Source organism: Parambassis ranga, chromosome 15 (genome assembly GCF_900634625.1).
Source record: "Parambassis ranga chromosome 15, fParRan2.1, whole genome shotgun sequence".
NCBI classification, from domain to species: domain Eukaryota; kingdom Metazoa; phylum Chordata; class Actinopteri; family Ambassidae; genus Parambassis; species Parambassis ranga.
This window is the reverse complement of record NC_041035.1, coordinates 3,073,847-3,095,514: the sequence shown is the minus strand read 5'-3', so window position 1 is coordinate 3,095,514 and position 21,668 is coordinate 3,073,847. Positions and strand designations below refer to the sequence as shown.

The following is a 21,668-nucleotide window of genomic DNA, read 5'->3' as shown; positions in this document are numbered from 1 at the left end:
TAAATCAGCAGCACAGGCTGATCCCTGCTCTGTACCTGGCTGAGGCACTGTTACAAAACAACACACAGTCAAGCTCTCCGCATGTTTAAAACGATCTGCGCTCTGTAAAGCATCCCATATAGTATTGGACTCTAAGTTTGGTGCTTTACGAATAAAACTGATCACAATCGATATCTCAACAGCGTCATGCTGTCGTGCTTCCAGTTCAGAGGTGAACCTGATAAAAGTTAAAGCTGTCAGTTGAGCAATTCAGCTACTATAACAGTAAGCAGAGACAGAGACAGAAAGCAAATGTTTTTTTTTTGTTTTTTTTCAAATTTCAGACCACATCCTCACTGAGACCTAACATTTAACACATCTAAAATCTACAGGTACAATGCAGGGTGGAAGAAGCAAACAAGACAGCGAACCAACAGAAAATGGTGGAAGAAGATGGTTGCAAGCGAGAGGAACAATAGAAACTAAACCTACTACAGAGGCCTGTAATTGCTCACCAGGGGGCTACAAGGTGAACACTGGTCTAGACAATTCAGAGACATACTTTGCTTTGGCACAAGCTCAAGGCTGTAAAACCCTCTCCACCACTCCTCACTGTGCAAACTATAAACTGGGCTTTTAGAAAAAGAGCTGAATGAACCCTGAAAAGGCAGCGCGGGGTACATGTCATTCATTTCATTCAAAATAAAAAGCCTCAATGTAAATCACTGACACAATCGTGCACAATCGTTTTTTTTTTTTAACTGGAATCCTCTAAATGCATTTCATCGTATTACCCGCTCCCCACATACAGTGGAATGATTATTATAATCGTACTGTGTATACATACAACAGAATTACAAGCTGGACATTCATTTGCATTGTGAATGTCTGTCACCTACATCCAGCCTGTTTGTGGAGATGTGAGGTTCCAGTCACACTGCGGGGGAGATAAGCGGGTGGAGACCTGCAGAAAGAGACAGAGTTTACAGAAACAATTAGTGTTGCTTTTCTCTCAGACTGCAGCAGGTACGAGGTTTTGCCAAGCAGGCCACATTGATATGATCAGGTTACACTGTGTAGCTTTTGTGCTTGAAGCGACAGGAAACAGATCCATCATTTTTAAATGATGACATTTCAGCTCCAGGATCAGTACATTTATTGCTAGTGCGATGTTAAAAACTGTAATGTTATGACAGGCAGATAGCTTGGCTTGAGAATGTGTTCTTTGTCCTCTGAGGCTAAACATTACAACACAAAAACACACCAGCAAAAATGGTACTATATAGAGAAACAGCAAAAACTGGACGAATCATCAGAATAAGGACTTCCTGATGATACTTAAATGCACCATATGTGAGGGCGGTTCTGTTGGAAAATACAACATCTAATAACAGATATACCACTGTTATATATTGACCCCTCAGCGTTAATAGAGAGCAAGGGACACAGTAGTTAAAACATATATAGCGTGTAGAGAAGCCATTTTTTCCAAGATTGGTACTACTTGTGGGAACTTGATAAAAAAAATACTGATTTAGTGGGATTCATTTTGTTTTTAAATCAATAAAGTGAAAAAGAGACAAATCAGCTTGAAGGTCAGAGGGCTAACGAATAAGTCACAATGGCCATGTCTAAAGTCTGACCTGAGGCCCCCAGGCCATAGAAATGTTTACAGTGAGGGAACTTACTGCTGGTATGAGGGGACTCCAGCGCATCTCGTCGTTTCAGCAGGACTCTCTGCAGCTCCTCATCGCGTTTAGTTGAAGGAGATGCTGCTTTTGGTTGGGGGGGAGGTCTGTTGAATTTCTCCTGGTCAGAAAAAAACACATTTGCTCAGGAGAAGAAGAAAATGAGTAGTCGGTGATGACATTTAGTTTTTTTCTTGCTACCGACTTTTTTACTGGAGAGGATTCACGATCAACAGTACACAACATACAGTATGTGCTCATCTTTATCTCTTACAGTACGTCCAGTATGTCAGCACAGACATGCTGAATGTTAGGGAGCTACTTTTCCAACTTTGGTGAATTTCATTATATTCTGGTATGAGCACAACAGTGTTGTAAACAAAGTAAAAATAGGCAGTGATTTGATTGTTTTAAAGTCCCATTACCATGATTCCTTTAAGTTCCTGGATGGCAGAACTAGAGGGCAGCCTCTCCATCTGATAAAAGGAAAATAGGAGGGAAAAGATGGGTTTGGTAAATAAACAGCAGCCTGACACATTATACGTATTTTTCCTCATTGAGCACTTAGAGGCAAAACTGCACCTCTTACCACAAAGACGAAACACTGTATGCAAGCACAAGGATGTATGCTTTCTACAAGAAGCAAATGTGCCAACACACAATCATTTTGAGTCACGTCAATTTTCCCATCCTCATTATTTATAATTACCTTGTAGAGCAGGTCCTAATGCTATCTAATTTGGCAGAGTTGTTGAGGCGGAGGAACAGGCAGACTAAAAGATGTCTTGGCCATATGTCATGTTTTATCAAAACAAGAAGCTCTTAGATAATCCCACACACTGATGGTTTTAAGAGCCCTGAACAATATATGCCTAACAATGTACAAAAAAAGTCCCAGCACACTGAACATCTGCAGCTGCTGGGTTAGTTCAGTGATTTCGCCATGATCACATTTAAAAACACATCACACACACATCTGTTATACATCCTATACGTTCGGGACACACAGTTCCATGTGTTCACCAGTCTTTAGTATTCACTGTGGTTATCCTAGCTCTGTAGGGGGCGCTCTTTTCTTTGTTTGTCCAACAAATTCTTCTGCTGCTTAGTCCAAACAAACAGTGAATAGAAAACCCACCCCAGACTGAACAAAGCTGCCAACTACAGCTTCAGGGTTTGTGCTAGTGGAAGGACCAGAAGCTGTGAGCAGTCCCTGTTTTAAAGCTCACAGTCCGTCACAGTATGAAGATATGAAATACTCACATACCAGTGTTTACCTATCATTGGCCAGCTAACTCAATTGTATGCTTGTTGTCACATTTGGTAGATAAAATAAGATTAAATGAGTAAATTAAAGATGGAACATCTATAATGTAAAACGTTGCTTTAATACTGCTCGGTCCAAAAGAGTCATTATTCAAACTGTATTGATCTGTTTGAAAAATGTAGAGAGACATGTTCATATATTTGACACCATAAATGCAAACATTTCAGAGCTTTTTAGTGTGGGCTTGTGTTCGAATGAATTCAAACATATTCAACACATCATTTCAACTTTAGTTAAACAGTGGCGAGCAGGTGCAGGAGTCAGCCATGATGTATGACACACATATTGCTGCTGCACTGCTGTGACTAGGAGTTCATGATTTCACTTTAACACACATCAGATGGATCATAGATCATGTCAGAGTAAGAAGGTACCTGTCTCCTGGTCCTGTTAGGTGACTGGCTGACAGGTCGAAGTTGAACTCCTTTCTTGATCCTTTGCATCATTTCGTCCACTGCCTGCTGCCTGACATCCACGTCTGGCAGTGCAGACAAAAACAAAATCTTCTTTAACCAGCGTATCATATTTATTTACTTTACTGACACTACATGGGAAACTGTGCCAAAATCCCAGTGACTTTAGATTGTAAATAATTTTGAGCGGTATGAGGCACTCAGCAATTTAAAGGCATTATGAGCTCTGTAACTGAACTACAGTTAATTTAGATATGAGATTAAAACGACACAAGCACCCTAGAGTGATCAATGTTTTTGTTGGAAAAACTCCAGGTTTTTCCTCTTAATTATGGCTCGCAGGGGAATTCTGGCTGGACAGCAGCATAATTAAGAGGCAGAATAGTCTTGAACAATTAATAAATGTAACTGTGACCAAAAATCTATTCAGCTACACCAGCAGAGCCTTTGTAGAGTGTGAGGTTACCAAAATTATTCTAGAATGAATTCTGACTCTGTGGAAAAGACTACACACTATTCAGTGAATTTTCATCTAAAACGTTTGCAAGGAGAAGTTCACAAAAATGAGAAAAAAACATCAAACTCTGCATAATGCCACCCATTCACAGAGATATGAATATTTAATTTTCTAACGTTGAATATTCAATGCCATGCATAATGGAACAATTGTCACTAAGATGCCTTTAAAATGTCACAAAAACTATTTTTGTGTTAAAGTAATCGTAAAATATTTTCCCCCCAAAGCTCAAAAAGAAGCAGTTATTCAGGTGGAGAAGAAGAAGATCCTTGGGTGGCACCTATTCAGTCCTGTATGTATCCAACAAATGCCCTGTGGGTAGTGCCCAATTCACAATTCAACTATTCAAAAACTATTTCACAAAATGAGGACGCGGTGTAGTCTGTTCAGTCAACATGGATGGATGTCCTACACGCGCCAACAAGTCAAGGCTTTCTTGTGTTTGCAAAAATTGAAGGATTTTCAAATGACGACCTAATAGACCAATGATGGAGAATTTGACTCGGACTGAATTTCTCATGCACAATCTTCTACTGCATTTGTCCTTCTACCCATAAGGGACTTTTATATGCCAAGGAAAGGGTTAAAATGATCAAATCTGAAAGGATTACAGGCCAGGAAACAAAGCATGAAACAAAGAAGCGTACGCTGCAACCCTGCACCTGATCTGTCTGTGTATCATCATGCTCCATTACTCTAAAACAAACCCTACCAGAGACAGATTAGAGATTACATTATATGTTCAGTAAAAACAAAGAATCCTCCTTTACCACAGTATTAACACTTTACACATACTGTATGATACATTGGCTGGTGCAGCATTACAAAAAATATGTACCTGGTGTCTTAGAGGAGTCCTGATCCACAAGGGGGACGTCAGCATTGACGTCTCTTTTCTTTCTTATCAGTGACAACAGTGAGCTGTAGGGGAAGGCACAACAATATCTGGTGATCAGTAAGGATGGCTGCAGTAAGCCACTGTTTGGACACTTTTTTTGATTGACTATCAATTAATGAGCTGTCAAAATATGGACTGTATATGGTATCATAGCTTGGATGCCAATATTGCCCTACCATGGTGGCGCAAACCACTACCAAAAGCCACCTAAATGTTGTATTGTGCTGTTTGACAGTGGTTTTAGCTAGCAAACATAGCTTAGCTAACATGTTGTCCAGTGATGTAAAGACAGATCAAAGAAGCATGCACTAGAGCTGTAAGCCTCAAACTGAGTGTGCACAGTTGTGCTGCTATATTGATACAAATCACCCAGAGGATGTGTCTGAGTAACAAGCATGCGGTATGCAGGATGATCAATCGAAAAGGTTTTTCCTTAACTGATAACATGTGTGATCGAACCTGAGTGGGTTGGAAGCTGGGGCTGGAGGTGGTGGAGGCGGAGGTGGTGGAGGAGGGGGTGGAGGTGGTGGAGCTGGGGGTGGGTTGGTAGCTGCCCGCAGCTTCTTCTGGAGCTCCTCCACTGGCCAGTCAGACCCACAATTAGAGCACACACAACATCAGCAACAAGAACAAAAACTACACTTACATCGTAACAGCAACGGTCTGCCAGGCGGACAAAGGCCTAAAAAGAATTTCATGGTCATATTTTAAATCCAATGGGACCTGCTGGGTTGTTGAAGCCTAAGTGTATTGTGTTGGCCTCCATAGTGTACAATGCCTCACAGGGCATCCTGCCCATGCAGTTCCAAAGATGTCCTCACCTGTAAACCTCAGGTCCTTGACCTCAGTTTCTGCCTTGAAGCATTTGTTGTTCCACTCCATCCTCTCCTCCTCTAGGAGCTCAAGTTTACGCCTCAATGCTGATAACTCCCTCTGAGCCTCACAGCTTTTTAGACTGTCCTCCATCTTCTTTATCTGAGGGTAGACCAGGCAGGGCACACACTCGTTGTTACTTAATGCTTGTAGCTGGTTTTTGTACCACTGTATAGAGGCTTAAATCACAACAGCTACATTCATTATGATTAAAAAACTGCAATAAAATGTACAATTCCAAACTGCACTTTTCAAAAAAAGCTTATAAATTGATTGACATGGTGGAACCAGGATTAGCAGGCACAAGGCAAAGATAGATAAAAACAAAGGAAAAGCACATGTTCATAAACAATAATAAACTAAATGTTGCTGATGAAAAACAATCAAACTGCAGTAGTGTTGGCTGCGGTGGATGCAGCTCCTGTGGAGATAATTTCTAATAATTAGCATTGAGCAGCTGCCAGTTGACATCCAGTAATCCACTCCCCAACCTCGGTTCCTTAACCAGTGTTTTAATAGTTCCTCAAATGAAGGGTATGGCTCACCTCCACCCCAGCACCAGGAGAGATCAGTGATCCCTCTCAGCTCTAATTGTTTTCCATCACTGCCAGAGGAGGCGGGAGGGAGCTGGAGGACACTCTGTCGCTTTTCATTATTAATCTGGCAGGTCACAGCCCCCTGGCCATGGCATGATAATTCAGCAGGCATTTCCCTCCTATGTAATTAAGCAGCTAAACACATCTTGCTTTGATGCATATGAAATAAAAGCATTACAGGTGCAAATCACAGGGATGGGTTACATATGTGATTCTTGTCATCTGTTTGAACTAAGTTGAGTGTTAATGAATAACTAAACTCATTTTGACTGTCACCACAATCTGTTCTTAAAGTGTGTCAGTTCATATACGGTACGTGGAATCTGCTGTACCAGGCTTTTACCAAGATCTAGACAGAGAGGGGAAATCAAAGACCAAGTCATGTTTTCACTCAAAGATCAGAGCAGCATGCTACAGTACTACAATAGTTAGTGCTAGCATATCAGTGTACGCCAAGTTATCTTTGACAACGAAAGAACTGATCACCTGTTCTTGTTTTAGTCTACTGGAGGTTGATTATGCCCACTTTTATGTCTCAGCACTTTAGACAACTTTAAGAATATCATACATTGTTAGAAATGTCTAATGTGTGTATTGAAAGTTTTCCCTTAAAAGCAGAAAGGCTTGGAATATAAAGAATATACGTTTTTAATTATTTATGAGGCAGTAACGCTTGCCTTTTACATACTTGCAGGAAATGTCACATTTATGATTATCATAAATGTGACATTCTGACTAATTTAGAAGATAGTGGAGACACACCTGGCTCTGGTGTTCCAGCTTCTGCTTCTCCAGATCTTCTGTCAGTCTGACAACCTGGCTGAGAGCGTCCTGTAACGCTTGAGTTGGAGAGGAACTCTGCATCAGGATCTGACTCTGTCTTTTCAGCTTCTTTTGCTCGACCATCATCTGCAAGGATGACAAGGCAAATCAATCTTCCATTTTTAAAAATGAGAACTTGATTCCTGGTCAGGCTTTCACAGTATTTGTTCTGCACATGTCTTTTTCCAGATCATGTATAAATGGATGTACAGAAGTACTGTTAAAAGAAAAATAGAAAAATCACCGCTCTGGCGAAGTCCTCTGCCTCCGTTCTCAGGTCTCGCTCAAGGTTCAAGGTGTCCTGTAAAGCCTTGTATTCCTCCACAGCAAACTGAGACACTGGACAAAGATTTTCACATACAATGTCTTCATCAGAGAAGTGTGGCGAAACTGCACAATTAAATAAATGCAAGCACAAAATGAAGACCTCAGGAACAGTACAGTGTGGGCCGCCCTCTGACCTCTGTTATATTTCCCCAGGAGCTTCTTTTGCTGCAGTGTCTCAGCTATTAAAACGGTGTTGTCATGCTTCTCTTTGAAAAGCTGCACATGTAAAGAGGGACAGACACAACGAGAAGACAAATACAGTTCATTTGATCACTCATAGACTTCACTGTTTTTATTATGAGCAGTCACTCCTGGGACACATTGTTCTGGTAAAAAGAAACGACCATAATATTCTGGACTAAGAAAAAAACACATACTACTGTCACTATGTGTGCTTGATGTGTAGCATGTTACAACTCACAACTGTACGGCCATTATGCTTATGGGGATAGACTCATGGCACATTTATGTTTCTAAACATGAACTCTGTTGATTCTGACTTTACATTCTGGCTGCTGTAATTACCATCAGCAGGGAACAACAATAAAATAATAATAATAACAAACACACTTACTTCGTTCCTTGTTTCTCTCAGCTCTTCTCTTACGACCTCAAGATCAGCAAGTGCTTGATTTTTCTCCCTTTGTGTCAATTTCAGCTTATTTTGTAGCTCTGAAACGGAAAGCCCCGAGGCACAGATAAGCAGCATTCATGCACACTGTAATGGAGAACACAGCTATTTCTCCTAGCATGAGGGACAGCTGTCTGTCAGAGGTGAACAGTGGTTTAACTGGTTGTCTCCTCGGTTGCTCATGAAAACATGATGGTCCCCTGAAGGCAATTTCATTCTAAAGTGTGTTCTAATGCTGAAACAATCAATGCCAAACAGGGGGTTGCTTTAGCACATCAGCACAACAGCAGTCACATCTAGCAGCCTTTTCTCAGGATGACGTTAACTCATTGGAAAAAAAAGGAACATTTCTCTTCACATAAAACAAAGAAACACCTCAGAACAACAGCCGATGAATGTCTGTTATGGCCCGCAGGAGAATTAAAGTTTGTTGAGTAGGACAAAGTTTCTGTTGAATAAAATGACCTGATTAAGTGTAAAGAACCTCACCTGTATCTGCCTACAGCAGAATTTCTATTCATAACAACTTAGGAAACTACGTGTAAAACAGAGTGTACTCCAACTATCCCATGTGTTCACTGACAAGAAGTGCTTTGACTAGCTGTCCATTAACATGCAATTATGAATTTCCAACATAATAAGCCCACAATCTTTGAGCAAGTCAACTTATTTCTGCATTCACTCATCTTGTGCATCAGAGTATATCATTTGCAAATGACATGATTATCTCTCCCTTTTACTGCCAACAGCCTTGTACAACATGATGGGGACGGCATCACAGAGGATGAATCCATTATCACCCGAGATATAATTACTGGTTGACTAAAGGAACTGACCATGACATTTCCCAGCTGGGTGGGTAGGGAAATAATTCACAAGGACTTTACTTTAGACAGTTTAAAACTCCCTGGTATCACTGGTTGCTTCGTGCATATAGAAAATATTATTTTACTATTAAATTGTGGATTGGTAAACAGCATGTCATTTTATAACTGGTATCTCATCTGCAATACAGACTCTGAGGAATGCACTTCAATGAAAAGGACTTGTGAGAAGCATAAAAATCACTGTACTGTCCGACTGTCTATGATACATATCAATAACCTTCACATGCTCACAATCAGAGTTTGCTGACAGCAGACCCCCATTACTTGATGCTATGTTCTACCTGCATGCCCACACTTCTCTCCACAAGCATCCATGTGTATTCTCAAGGACACATTGCAGTACAGGTATTAATTACCAGCAGGTAATAGATGAGTAAACACAGCCATAGACAGCTGCTTTACTGGCTGGGTGCTTTTCATAAATGCACTCTCTTGTCAGAGAAAATTATTTTTTAATTTTGTGGCTACAGGTTGCAAATATTACACATATATGTGTGTATATATATATATGTATACAGCTTTACACAGCTCTTGTTACATGTACAGAAGTTTAAGGTTAATCACTTTTGTAGTATTTCTCTTGTGAGCAATTAGAAGGTGGCTGATGATGGCCCTACCTGAGATGGTGGTGTTGCACTGGGGAGAGAGGCAGGCTTGTTCTCCACTCTCCTCTTTATCATCCTCAAGGTTGATCTTGGTGATGGCCTCTGGGCTGAGATGGGACAACAACATCATGCTCTTCCTCTTGAGAGAGCGGTTCTGACGATTCAACTATGGTGAGGAAGCAAAGACAGAAAAAGTCTTCGGTCACCACGGTCAAGAAAATTAATACAATGACACTAAAACTATTTAAAGGTGCTACATTTAACATTTGAGATTTTCTGTTCAGTAACTGCTGTTGCATGCTCTCTACATACTTAAATTATGACTTTTTCAAATGGAAAAAAAAATGGGCTTAACAGCTGCTATAACATTCCACAATAGTGCCAGATTAATACTTTCTCCATAGCATAAAATGAGATTATATGTTGCAGCAGCAGTATACACAAATTAGGCCCTGAAGAAAATCCCACAGATCCAGCAAACATTGGCAGAACCTGCATCTTACACCTTCATTTCAAAATCTGCATAGAGTCACAAGAAAAGGAAGAGGAATAAAGCAGCAGAGCGACAGACAGGCCAGATGAGATGTTGTTCTGATTTCCTCTTTCTTTGGCCCTGCAATCAGTCATAATGGCAGGACGTATGCAAAAGCAATGACAAGGTGTGGAAAAACAGACATCATTAGAGAAGCACTGGCAGACGAAGAGAACCCAGTGAATATCTCTGCTTTTAGATGTAATCACAGATTTTTTATGTGACATGTATTTGCATTTCTGTATATTTTTCTGTGTGATTATCCCTTCTAACATGCATTCTTATGTGCTGTTTTTCTTAGGATTCTTTGCAAATGATCTCTACATGAACCATATATACTAAACTGCCACAAAGGCCATCTTCTAAAAGTTCAATCATCAGGACGACCATATGTATCAATTAAGGAGACCATCACTAAGTAAAACATGAATGAAGCCTATGCGAGGGAGATGGATGCCAATTATGCGTGCTTCTTGATGCCATCAGAAGGAAGAAAAGTGCCTGAAGCGGAGAAAAAGGGAAGGGAAATAGAAAAGGCGAGCCATAAAGGAAACATTTATTAATGGCATCCTGGTGGGAGCAGATTGCAGCAATTCCATCTTTTGATGACACCCTTCAGACTGCATCTTTTTTTCCTGAAATGCAATCAACAATACATAACATGGAATCACATTCTTTTGATAATAATCTGCAATTGGTGAGAGATGTACGTATTAAATTACATACTCAGATGAATCAAGGCTGACATAGCATCAAGCTGGCACTTTCCAGAGGTCACTATTACAAAGTCACAGCCTTTCAACTAACCTTGATCACACATCAACACAAACATACTTAGCATCAAAACTGCATTCTCATCTGACTGGTTTTTAAATTGCTATACCCTCCGGTCGCATCTTAATGCTAAATGTTGGTGAGTTAAGGAATCTGTTTGAACTTTAGTTCAGAGTGGCCTTTTGGAATCTTTGGTAAACAAAATTACCATCATTGGGCTTGAGGAAATTAATACAGCGTTCAGTGTATCTGTCAGTCTCTGGCAGCACCTCCTTGTGTGTTTTGGGGTTGATTTAAATGTAAATGAGAACTAAACTAACATTAATACTTTCAAAGTGCAGACTGTGACTTCACAGTATTGCTGAAAGTGCAGCACTGTTCAAAAAGGTAATGGTTCTTATTCCAGCCATGTTATATGGACAGTGCATATGAATTAATGGTGAACAAATGTGTTGCTTTTAACTTAAGTAAGTGAATAGTTGGTGCGTGGATATATTCTTGGTGTATGGCTAATCAAGGAGCAGAGGTCTGGCCCTCCACTGTGAGTGCTCATACACCCTGCTATATTAGGCAGGCACAGGGAGAGTCCTGCTAAAGACAATGTGTCATATGAAGGAAGATGTAGTGAACAGAGTAGACCCCAAATAAAGCGTGAAAGAGACTGTCACAAACCAAGCTTTTAGCTAGGATATTGTGGAGTACAAATACATTCATTCGGACTGTCAGGCCGGGAATAGGCTAGTTTACTGCTGTCTCTTAGTGGCCCTCTTCAGTGGACGTCAGTCTGATACATTATAATTCTTATACTATACAATTGGAAAAGAAATGTGTCACAGAAAAATCTCTGTTTCCCATTTCAAGCTAATAACCATTTATCATATTTGATTGTGCCTTATCAGTTGCGAGCTACATATTCACACAATCTTTATTATGACTTAAAATTACACATAATTATTATGATAATATTGTTATTGTAAATCATCATTTTGACTGAGGCTAAACCTAAGTTCCCCAGAGACCCATTGAAACGTTTTGACTGTCCCTCTAGTAACTGTAGCGTAAGCACCAGAAACGTCTGAACTACATGAATGCAGGAATAAAATGAACACTATAGCATTAGAAGTAAAAACTCAATTGCAGCAAAGAGTGTCAGATAATGTCAACAGGCAAACAGTGAGTGCTGAGAGTCTGTTTTTTTAACGAACCTGGAAGTGTATGTCTAATGGACATTTGGCCCAGTGATAATCTTGCCTGTCACCTCTGGAAGCTAAGAATAAAAAAAACAAGCCAAAGTACAGAGGATGACTGAAGGCCAAAGAATGGTAAGAAAAAATGGCCTCAACGTTGACCTTCACCATAATTCTCCCTCAGTCTCCCACTGCCCAAATTCTGGTCCAACCAGGTGGACTGTGAGGGCTTTTGTCCAGAAATTGAATGAGAAATGATTACAGTGATAAGCTCAGCACCAGCAGGCTCCAAAATCACTATGTGCCAGGCTCCCCCACTCTCAATCACAACTCACATTTTAGCAAGGACTCCAAAACAGTGTGCTCTGAATCAGAAGAATCCAATGCCATTTCAGACACTAAGATATGGGGACAGCAGACGGCTGAAGGACCACAGAGTGCTTTTGATTGCTACATAAAAACTGTGTTGAGGTGATGGCTATAGAATACACTAACCAGAGTCATCTTTAGAGGTTGATTTAATGTTACAGTACTTATCTAGCCCATCCTGTTCCGAATCAGCAGATGGTCTGTATTACAGTCTTCTTCTCTAGTTTTATTTTAGTGATTTTCTTCGTTATGAGCTTGTTTTATCAAACCTAAATTTAAATAGAATCTGTAGGTTATGCCAGTAACATTAAAACAGTCATAGACTTCTCCAAGTTCATTGTCTTTGAGCAGTATTGTAAGCAGGCAGGGATAAACGGTACCTTGGAGGCCAGGGCTTCAGCACTTTCTCTACACACCCTCTCGATCTCCAGGTTCTCCTGAATGGCACTGACCTCTTCAAGAACCATCTGAGAGACTAGGAAACAAACAAAATAAGAGCCACACACTCAGCAGTACAAATACATTTGTATTGAAATATAAGGATATCCTACATTATTTTCAGTGGACCTTCTGTATTGCAGAGACACCGAGGAGAGTAAAGATTATCTTTACTTAACCAGCAGCAGAATGCCTTAACCAATGTCCCTTACCATTTGCAAACCTTTTCACTGAAAAGTCATCTGTCTTTTTTCAACAATGACACTAACAAGTACATTAATCTCATTGTACATCTGTATAGTGACAATAAAAGGTCTATTCTGTTCTATTAGTGGGTAGAAATTCATAGACATTGTGAGATTATTTCATCTATATGTGTGAGTTTATTTGATTTGATTTTATTATATTGTCACTAAGTTGCAGCATTTTAGAATGACGACAATTATAACTACAACACATTTATTCTAATATAATAATATAATGTTTGCATACCTGTTGACAAGCATTCTCTGCAGTGCAAGCACAAATACATTCATTCAATACAAAGGTAAAGCACCACAGCCTCATCTTATAAATTGCTGTTTAGCAAAGAAGCCTGCTACTTGGCATCTCTTCACTGATGTGACAATGTTATAGAAATGTGAACAGTAGCATGTGAAATTCTCCTGAATGACTGCATTCATGTCAATATGAACTCAAAAAGTCAACTCATGGCCATTCAGCCAGATCAAAATGGCATCAAGGCAACAAGGAACATGATTAGGATTTTGTAAATGAGTGCGTACATACCTATGACTTTTCATTTCACTGCAGTATAATTGAGATAAGAGCGGCCTAACACTTGACATGAAGTATGTTTCTGTTTTCTGTTGTTTCTGCCATCTGACAAGCCTCAATAAGGAACGACCTGAGTGCATCATTAAGATGAGGATTTTTAAAGGGAATGAACTAAATGTTTTTTCCTCTGTATCTTTTATTAAGATGATTTCCCTACCATTATACATTAGTAACGTACAATAAATATATAGACTGAATACACATGGGAATTGTGGGTAGAGCACAGAAAAAAAGTTGAGTATATGATGAGTAATATGAGTTATACAGAGTCGATGTGGATGTTTGTTAAGAATGAGACATGTAATGTTACACTTAGCCCTGGGTGAAGGGAAGGATTTAACCTTAACTCTTTGATTAAACTACTGTTGGAGGTTTGATGACAGGGTTACTAAAGAATATGATATGGAGGACAGTAAAATGACTTACTATTTATCTAGCAAGCAAACATTGGCACTGGATCTATATCTATAATATTAATATACAAATAACACTGAATGAACCTGGACTGAAGGTGAACCTTGATATCCCAACAGACCAGACATTCACACCAAAGCATGAACTACAGAGAGCCTTCCTCTACTGTTTGAATATATTCTATGATTTTAATTAAAAAGGTAATTGAAATGTATAGTCTGGTTTTTGATGTGTGAAGTATTTCAGGGCCTTTACTTCTTATTTACACAACGTTAATGCAGACTTGATGCGTGCAGGTAGTGTTATCATCAGAAGCTGTTTCATGCTGCAGACCAGTGTATGAACAGTTTAAAACAGGAAGATGTTAAAACGCTTCTTAGACAAAGAGGCGAACTGATTAGTTGCTGATGATTCTCTGTGGACATCATTTGATCCATTGTTGACATGAAAATATTGATTAGCACAGCTTTAACAAAACCTAAGTAGTTGAAAGAAAATCAGGTAAAATTCAGTGGTTTAAAGCTGCAATCACACCTCAGTATGATAAGAATGCCCCGCCACTTAACTAATTAAACATTGTGGTTGAGCGAGGGAGAAATTAAGCATTAGTGCCATTGCTGTGGGCAATTCCTTCCCCCCAGTGACACCTAATTAAGAACTTGATGAACGCCAGTTCGGGGCGATATCCACGTTCCTTTGCCGCCCTCGACATCAGTCATTCAATAGCACTTAGCAGCTAGTTTTCATTCTCCACCTCTCCCTTCCTGTCTGCCCGTCTCCATAATGCCGTGGCCACACTCGGAAACCTATGGAAGGACGGCGTGAACTAAATGACATGTTAATTATAATTACTGGTAGCCATGGTAAATAAACAGTGCTGGAAGTGTTGAAAGTGTATGAGCACAAGTCTACAGGGGGCTCTGACACGTCGGAATTGGCAGTCTTAATTGTAAGTTTCGGCCTCCCATCATCATCACTCCATCTTTTTTCTCTCCCCTCTTTTTTGTGCTTGTCTTTTTTCATGCTCTCTCAGGAACGACAGTGATTACCACTGTGCCGACGTGCTGCATAATGGTATCAGCGCCGCCAACGGAGCAGTGAATTAAATTGTATCTGCAGCCGCTGTGAAGCCTTGATGAGGGGGGCAGATGCCTTTGTGGTGTTATCATTATAACACAATGGTCATGTTGTCATCAACCTTGCCATCGCCAATTGAAAAGGCATGATTGTGTGTTGGGGGCTTTTTCTCCCATCCTCCCTCTACCCCCCTACCCCTACCAACCGTGCTGCCCCACCCCCAGCCGTTTCGTTGTGAATAGGAGCAATTTTCTAAGAGCTATGAAATCACGTAATAGGTCCTAATATGCAGCTGCTTGGCACAGTGAGGCAGCCTCTATTAACGCGTAAGTCAAACACAATATGTGTTTTGGCTGGAGAATCACTGAATACATGAGCACAGGCCAGATCTATTCAGATGAAAATCCACACAACTGTCACCTTTACAAAGACAAACTATTTGCTCCGTCTTTTGACATGCGGCGCCCTATTTCAAATTCTGTCTTCACTAAAGTGGCCATAGCCAAACATTCAACCTGTAAGGTAAATCATGTTGGCAAACTGAATGGTGGCCCAAAACATTTGAAACATATTTACAGGACAAAGATCTGTGATAAACGCTTAAGCAGCAACAGTACAATTCCAACAGTATTATCTGTTCTAGCTCCAACATTTATACAGCTGAGATCATTTTCAACATGTTTGTAGCAGAACATGGTGCATATGTTATCATAGAAGAGATCATGTGCAATAGGCAGATGTGTCGAATATGATGTAATTTTATGTCAAATAAACATTTTAAAAATGAAATGATTTCACTAATAAAAATATAAGCTTTTATTATCTAATATATTTATATATTTTACTATCATATATGTATAGGGTGTTTAATTTAACAAAGACATTGCTTTAAAGAAATAGTTCCAAAAAGTTCTAGGGCACATCATACACAACAGTAAAGCTCATGATAGAGCAGAACGTCTCTTTGGGTGCGGGTGAAACAGCAACATTTCTTTGGATCTAATATGAATGCTTGATTAATAAAGCTGCAAACAGGCATGAATTAGAACAAAAGAAAGCAGATCGATGTCATTCCTGTCGTGTCTGGGTGCGGCTGACAGGGCTGTCAGGCAGGGAGCTGAATTGTTTTAATGTGTGTGTTACAAGGGACCTCCGATAGGTAACTGCATACATACAATTTTGATACAGAACCTTACTGATGCAGGCAAATACTGTGGTTCAGGTTTAACTAAAACCATGTTAACAACAGCCATAATTATATGAAGCTGGACGTTTTAACATACAGATCTAGGGGGGCTGACTCACATTTGGAGCCCACCTCAAGTGGTCACTACACTGTAGTTTTTGACATTATGTTGAATGTTTGTATGTTATTGGATCATAGACATTTGTACAATCTAATTTAATTTAGACAGATTTAAATATATTTAATATTGGAAGTGCACAGTCGTGTTCTGGACAAACAGTGACCCAGGGGAGACTTACCTTGCTGGAACTCATTGAGCTTCTTCATGGCCTGGTCTCGCTCCTCCTCCAGCCTTTTGCACTGATATGAGACAGAGAGAGCAGCTTTAACACAGGACCACTGCTGTTTTAATCAAGCAATAACCCCCACAACTCTGAGATGAGCTGAACAACCATGTCATTTAAACTAATGAACCATGTTATTAAAATATTTAAAATATCATGCCCAAGTGCTGCTGCCTCTGATGTTACCTTTTTAAAAAACCCAGTTGTATCATAATGAACCTCTGTGTGAAACACTGACACACATTAACCAGTCAGCATCTCCAGCCAGATTCTTTAATAATATCCTTGATAGCCATGTGATTATCATTAATCACCACTGGATGAAGGGTTTTCTTCATTAGACTTTGCATATTATCCAGTTCTACTACTTCTTCTTCAACTAATGCAGTACAAGGAAATGTTGACTTTAATGGAAGTTGTTTTATGATAGTGATATTTGCTATGAGTGCTGATGATGTTGATATTTACTGCTATTATAACATGTCGTTATTCCCACACATCTTTACCAAACTAAATTATAAGTATAAACAGCTACAATTAAGATTTGTATAAACAAATACTGAATCAAAGAGTTATATTATGTCTGAAACCAGATAAGCTGATTAAAAAACCTGTGTTAAAAACATGCAGCTATTTTTTAAAGGGTAGTACATTTCAAACAGAATTGCTTGAATGCCAGGTAGGCTTCTTCTTCTTGGACAGTATTTACAGTCAGTGTCCCTTAAAACTCCTTAAATGTCTGATCTTTTCAGGAGGGGACCTTTTCCAAGGAAGTCAGAACTAAATAGGCTTTATGTCAATTCCTCTTCAAAGCACCGTGAGATTTTTCTCTGGCAGAACATAACATTTATCACTAAAGAGCTAGATAGAGCAGTTACAGAGGGCTATCAGATATAATTTATTTATAGTCTCTAAGTCACCCAGGTTACAACTTGGCTCAGCGGGAAAAACACCATCACCTGAGGCATCAACACATGTTTTACAAAGAATTTAAAAACAGGCAGAATCGATTTAAGACTGAACTTTCCAATGGTATTTGGAAAATATGATTAAATCTAAACTAAAACCTGTGATACTTCTGCAAAAAAATGAAAACTGACTAACATGCAGTCATGGAACAAAAACTTCATTATTTGGCTGATCTGCAGGTTTTCAATGAATTGTAAAAGGGGGCATAGTTCCAAATCTATAGCAAGTAGTAGCAGTGGTTCTACTGTTACTGCTGTTACAGTTACTATTACTGATCTGTATGACAACTATCATGAAAGAGGCGGTGAGACCAACTGTACGATCATTGTTTGATATAAAACACTTACCTTGACGGTTGCCGTCTCATGTTTTCTCTGCAGGCCCTCATATTCTTGCAGAGCTGTGGGGAGCAAAGGGTGCCAGAAAGCCATGTTCATCAGTAACTCACAGTAAACATCAGAGAAGAACATAGCAGTCACAACTTCCTGCTAAAAAAAGTCAAGTGGAAAACATGTGAGAATTTCACATCCAGTGACGCTTGTGTCCTGTGTCACTGGCAAATTATAGCACATTCAATATAGTAACACTCATTGACTGTGTGAATATTTGCGAAAGGGTGTAGCTACACAACAGAGGAGAAATTCTATCATAACTTTACTTTCTCCTCTGTATATATATTTATATAACATATTTTTATTTCAATACATGGGACACTGTTCTTTATATGTTTGTGGCATATTTGTGTCCTTGTGTGTGTCCTTGGGCTCTGCCTCCAGTGTACTCACTGGTGTGGAGCGCCTTGCTGGTCATTGTATGACACTGCTCGGCAGCAGCCTTAAACAGTTTCTCTCTGGGATTATTAAAGTATCTAAAATAAAAATAAATTAAATATGTGCAGTGCTGCTGTCCATACACAGACAGGAGTCATCTCTCTCACATTGGTTAATGTTAATGTCCACAACTCCACCTTCAGGACAGCAATGAACAACCTTGGTGTGCATGGTAGAGCAGCTCTACAAAAAAAAACACTACTAAAGATCACATGGACAGGCGACCACACCAGTCATTGTTAAAAATTATTCAAGCATAAAAAGTTAATGTCCTGAATGGTCAAGCCAAAGTTATGACCTCATTTTAATCGAAATGTTGTGAAAACACCAGTCAGCTAAGGGTTTAAAGGGAAATACAGTAGTAGACTGTAAACATTATGAAATATTGACACTCTTATCTTATCAGTGTCGAATCAATATTTAAATAATAGTTCTGGGAGTTTTAATGGAATGTGGGTAGGTCATTATTTATGCAGTCATGTTAGTAACATTGCTAATATTTACAACAGGTACTTTATCAGCATGTCAGCCATCTGTAACATACTCATCTATGTAACATGATCAAAGTCTATACTCTGTATAATAGACCAATATTGGCTGATTATATCAGAAAGACTGATATAGGCCTACCAGTCAGTTGCGGGTTTTTGGGCTTGTTTTCTAAAGTGTTGTTGCTTATTTGGGCTTGCTCTGCTGACTGTATGATCCCGCCTGAACCTCTCTGAGCTCTCTACAGCACTGAGAAACACGAAAGCGACAACGCAATAGTTTGTCCTTTTCGAAGACCCGTCAACACCCTCACTCACACATGCACATTGACAACTGAGAGGGAGTGACAGAGTGGCAATGAGCAGCAACAAGTGGGGAAAATATGGAAAGAAATATTAATGAAGAGTGGGAGAAAAAGAAAGACTGGATACGACCTCAGGTGGGAGATAACACAGAGGCGTTCTGCCGGTTCTGTAAATGTGAAATACGTACACAACATGGACATTTATTACAGCATGCTGGCACAGAAAAAACAAAACAAAGAAACGGTGTTCTCATCCATGAGGCTTACACACATTGATTTCACATCTTAAATCCAAATGAGACAAGCAAATAAGCAAATGAGGTAAAGACTGCCACTTCCACAGCCTGTCAGACATCAATCAGTGCTGCGGATCATCTCTGTGAACTAACTGGATCTACCTCCACTGAAAAAGAAATTAAATCACACCGAACTAATTAATCATGCAACTGCTCCATGCATGTTCAAAGACCTCAAGACTGATGTCTTCATTATAGATGACAGCACAGTTATCACATCTGTCAAGCAGCTGTGTGTGGTAATCTGCTAATTCACTGGTAATCTGAACAAAATCGCCTGAGAAGACGAGCTGGGCCTATATGCAGCAAAGACTTCATCCCAGGCAGGGAGATGGTCCAGTGCTTCAACAGGCGCATGTACTCTGTGGGAGGGATGTACATGAAGACAGGGATGATGGACTAGTTAAGGTAAATGTTGTTCTTAACACTTCATTTTTTAATGCTAATGTTTTGGTGTGTGATGTCTGCTACAGAGGACCTGATGATGAAGCAAGCAGGGCGAGACAGTTTTTATTTTGTTTGTTTTGGGGTTTTACACTTGGCCTGTTTGAGTTGGCTCAGATGTCGACTGTTTGTTGTCAGTTTGGTGTTATTTATGCATAACACATATGTATTTTCTTTAAATCAAGGTTTACAAAATTAAGTTATTCAAAGTTTTTATGTCGCGTTTACGGTCATTTTACTGCAACCAACATTAAATGTATATATTTATAGTTATCAGAGGCCTCTCATTTACATAGTGTGTTACGTCACTGCCTTTTCCTTTTTTGGGCTTGTTTCCTTGGGGTGGGTTCTATCGCGAGATCTGGGAGCACCGCTGTACAGAGAGGGTGAGGAGGGTGAGGAGGGTCTCACTGCCCGGAGTGTAGCCTGGCCCTGTGTGTAGTTTATATGCACTTTGACCAAGAAAAGCCAAAAAGCTGTGGAAGAGATAACTCAGCCCTAAGTAAAACACACGAGTGAGTTTTCCCCAAAACACAAAGTCACAGCTATGTGAAGCTATTTAACGGTTAACTAGCATAAAACTCTGTGTGACGCATTCATGAACACAGCGTCAAAAAAGTTAAAAGCAAACTTTCGGCTAGTTGTGTGTTACCACAAAACTCCTTAACAAAGCTAAACTACAGGTGACCTCGGAACAAGCATAAGACTGCCCCGTGTTTTTTAATGCACACCTGGCCAGTCCCCACTGTGCTCCACAGAACCCACGGAGGAACACGGAGGTGGCGCTACGGAGCCCACACTTAGAAAGACTAGAAAGACCGGGTCTGGAGGAGAAGTAACACAGAACAGGTCTCACACAGAAGCTCACCTTGGTTGGACAGGGCTGTGATCACATTCAGTTTGTCCAGCTCCTCCGCGGCCATGGCGACAAACTCTTCATCCAAAGTTCAGCAGGAAGCGCGCTCCCGCGACACACCTGGAGACTCCCTCGGGAGCGCGAGATAAGGATTCAGTGGAAGACAATAAAAGGAGCAGACACACTGGAGACACGTCAGGATGTGGCATCGTCACTGGACTGATGGGACCGAAACATACTGAACAATAACAGTGATGTTTGATATTACAGACACGTTTCCTCAGCATCTAAAAGGATAAGACTGAACTCTACAGTGACTTAAGGTACAAAAACACAAGAGGTCAGGCTGGTTGTACATGTTATTACATAGCAGTAAAAGGGGACTTGCAATAACCTTTAGTAGTTCACCCTTCGTGGAGTGTGTCACTGTCTTTTGACATTTGTCAAGTCAGCAGCTGAATCATGGAGAAAGCTGCCGACTGAACCAAAGGAAGAACTCAGGAAACCTTTGCAGGTGTTTTGAGTGAATTAGCCGATTAGAGCGTCACCATTACTTTACAATGTTGAACTTTTTCACATTTTGTGAGATGTTTTTCATGAAGTGCAAGCCACAATCATCAAAATTAAAAGACACACGTGTTTAAAATATTTCACTGTGTTCTGAATCTATATAATAAGGAGTTAAATTAAAGTACGTAAACTTTTTGTCACAATATTTTAACTTGAAATGCTGAAGTCGAGTATTAGCCTAACACAAAA

General features: G+C 39.9%; 1 protein-coding gene across 2 annotated transcripts; it reads right to left on the bottom strand.

Annotated features, from left to right (window-relative positions):
- Window positions 1-314: 314 nt before the first annotated feature.
- Window positions 315-21,119, bottom strand: shtn1 (shootin 1). 2 transcript variants are annotated; one of them, XM_028424227.1, is made up of 16 exons: window positions 20,922-21,119; window positions 18,038-18,090; window positions 16,677-16,737; window positions 12,806-12,900; window positions 9,576-9,729; window positions 8,015-8,112; window positions 7,575-7,656; window positions 7,358-7,452; window positions 7,054-7,200; window positions 5,644-5,797; window positions 5,282-5,402; window positions 4,763-4,845; window positions 3,369-3,472; window positions 2,093-2,143; window positions 1,668-1,785; window positions 315-943 (listed from the first exon to the last, which is right to left on the bottom strand). In XM_028424227.1, the coding sequence occupies exons 1-16, from the start codon at window positions 20,974-20,976 to the stop codon at window positions 912-914; spliced, it is 1,503 nt and encodes a 500-aa protein (XP_028280028.1). In that variant the 5' UTR covers window positions 20,977-21,119; the 3' UTR covers window positions 315-911. The 2 variants fall into 2 exon arrangements, with proteins under 2 accessions (XP_028280028.1, XP_028280027.1); XM_028424226.1 differs by having other exon boundaries at window positions 1,668-1,788; window positions 20,922-21,073.
- Between the last annotated feature and the right edge of the window lie 549 nt (window positions 21,120-21,668).

Bases quoted from the DNA above. Each gene is read 5' to 3' on its own strand.
- shtn1 (XM_028424226.1), bottom strand. From the start codon at position 20,976: ATGGCCGCGGAGGAGCTGGACAAACTGAATGTGATCACAGCCCTGTCC. The intron at 18,091-20,921 runs GTGAGCTTCTGT...TGCTCCCCACAG, and splicing joins CACAGCCCTGTCCAACCAAG to CTCTGCAAGAATATGAGGGC. The intron at 5,798-7,053 runs GTGTGTCTCCAC...GTCTACCCTCAG, and splicing joins AGCTGGAACACCAGAGCCAG to ATAAAGAAGATGGAGGACAG.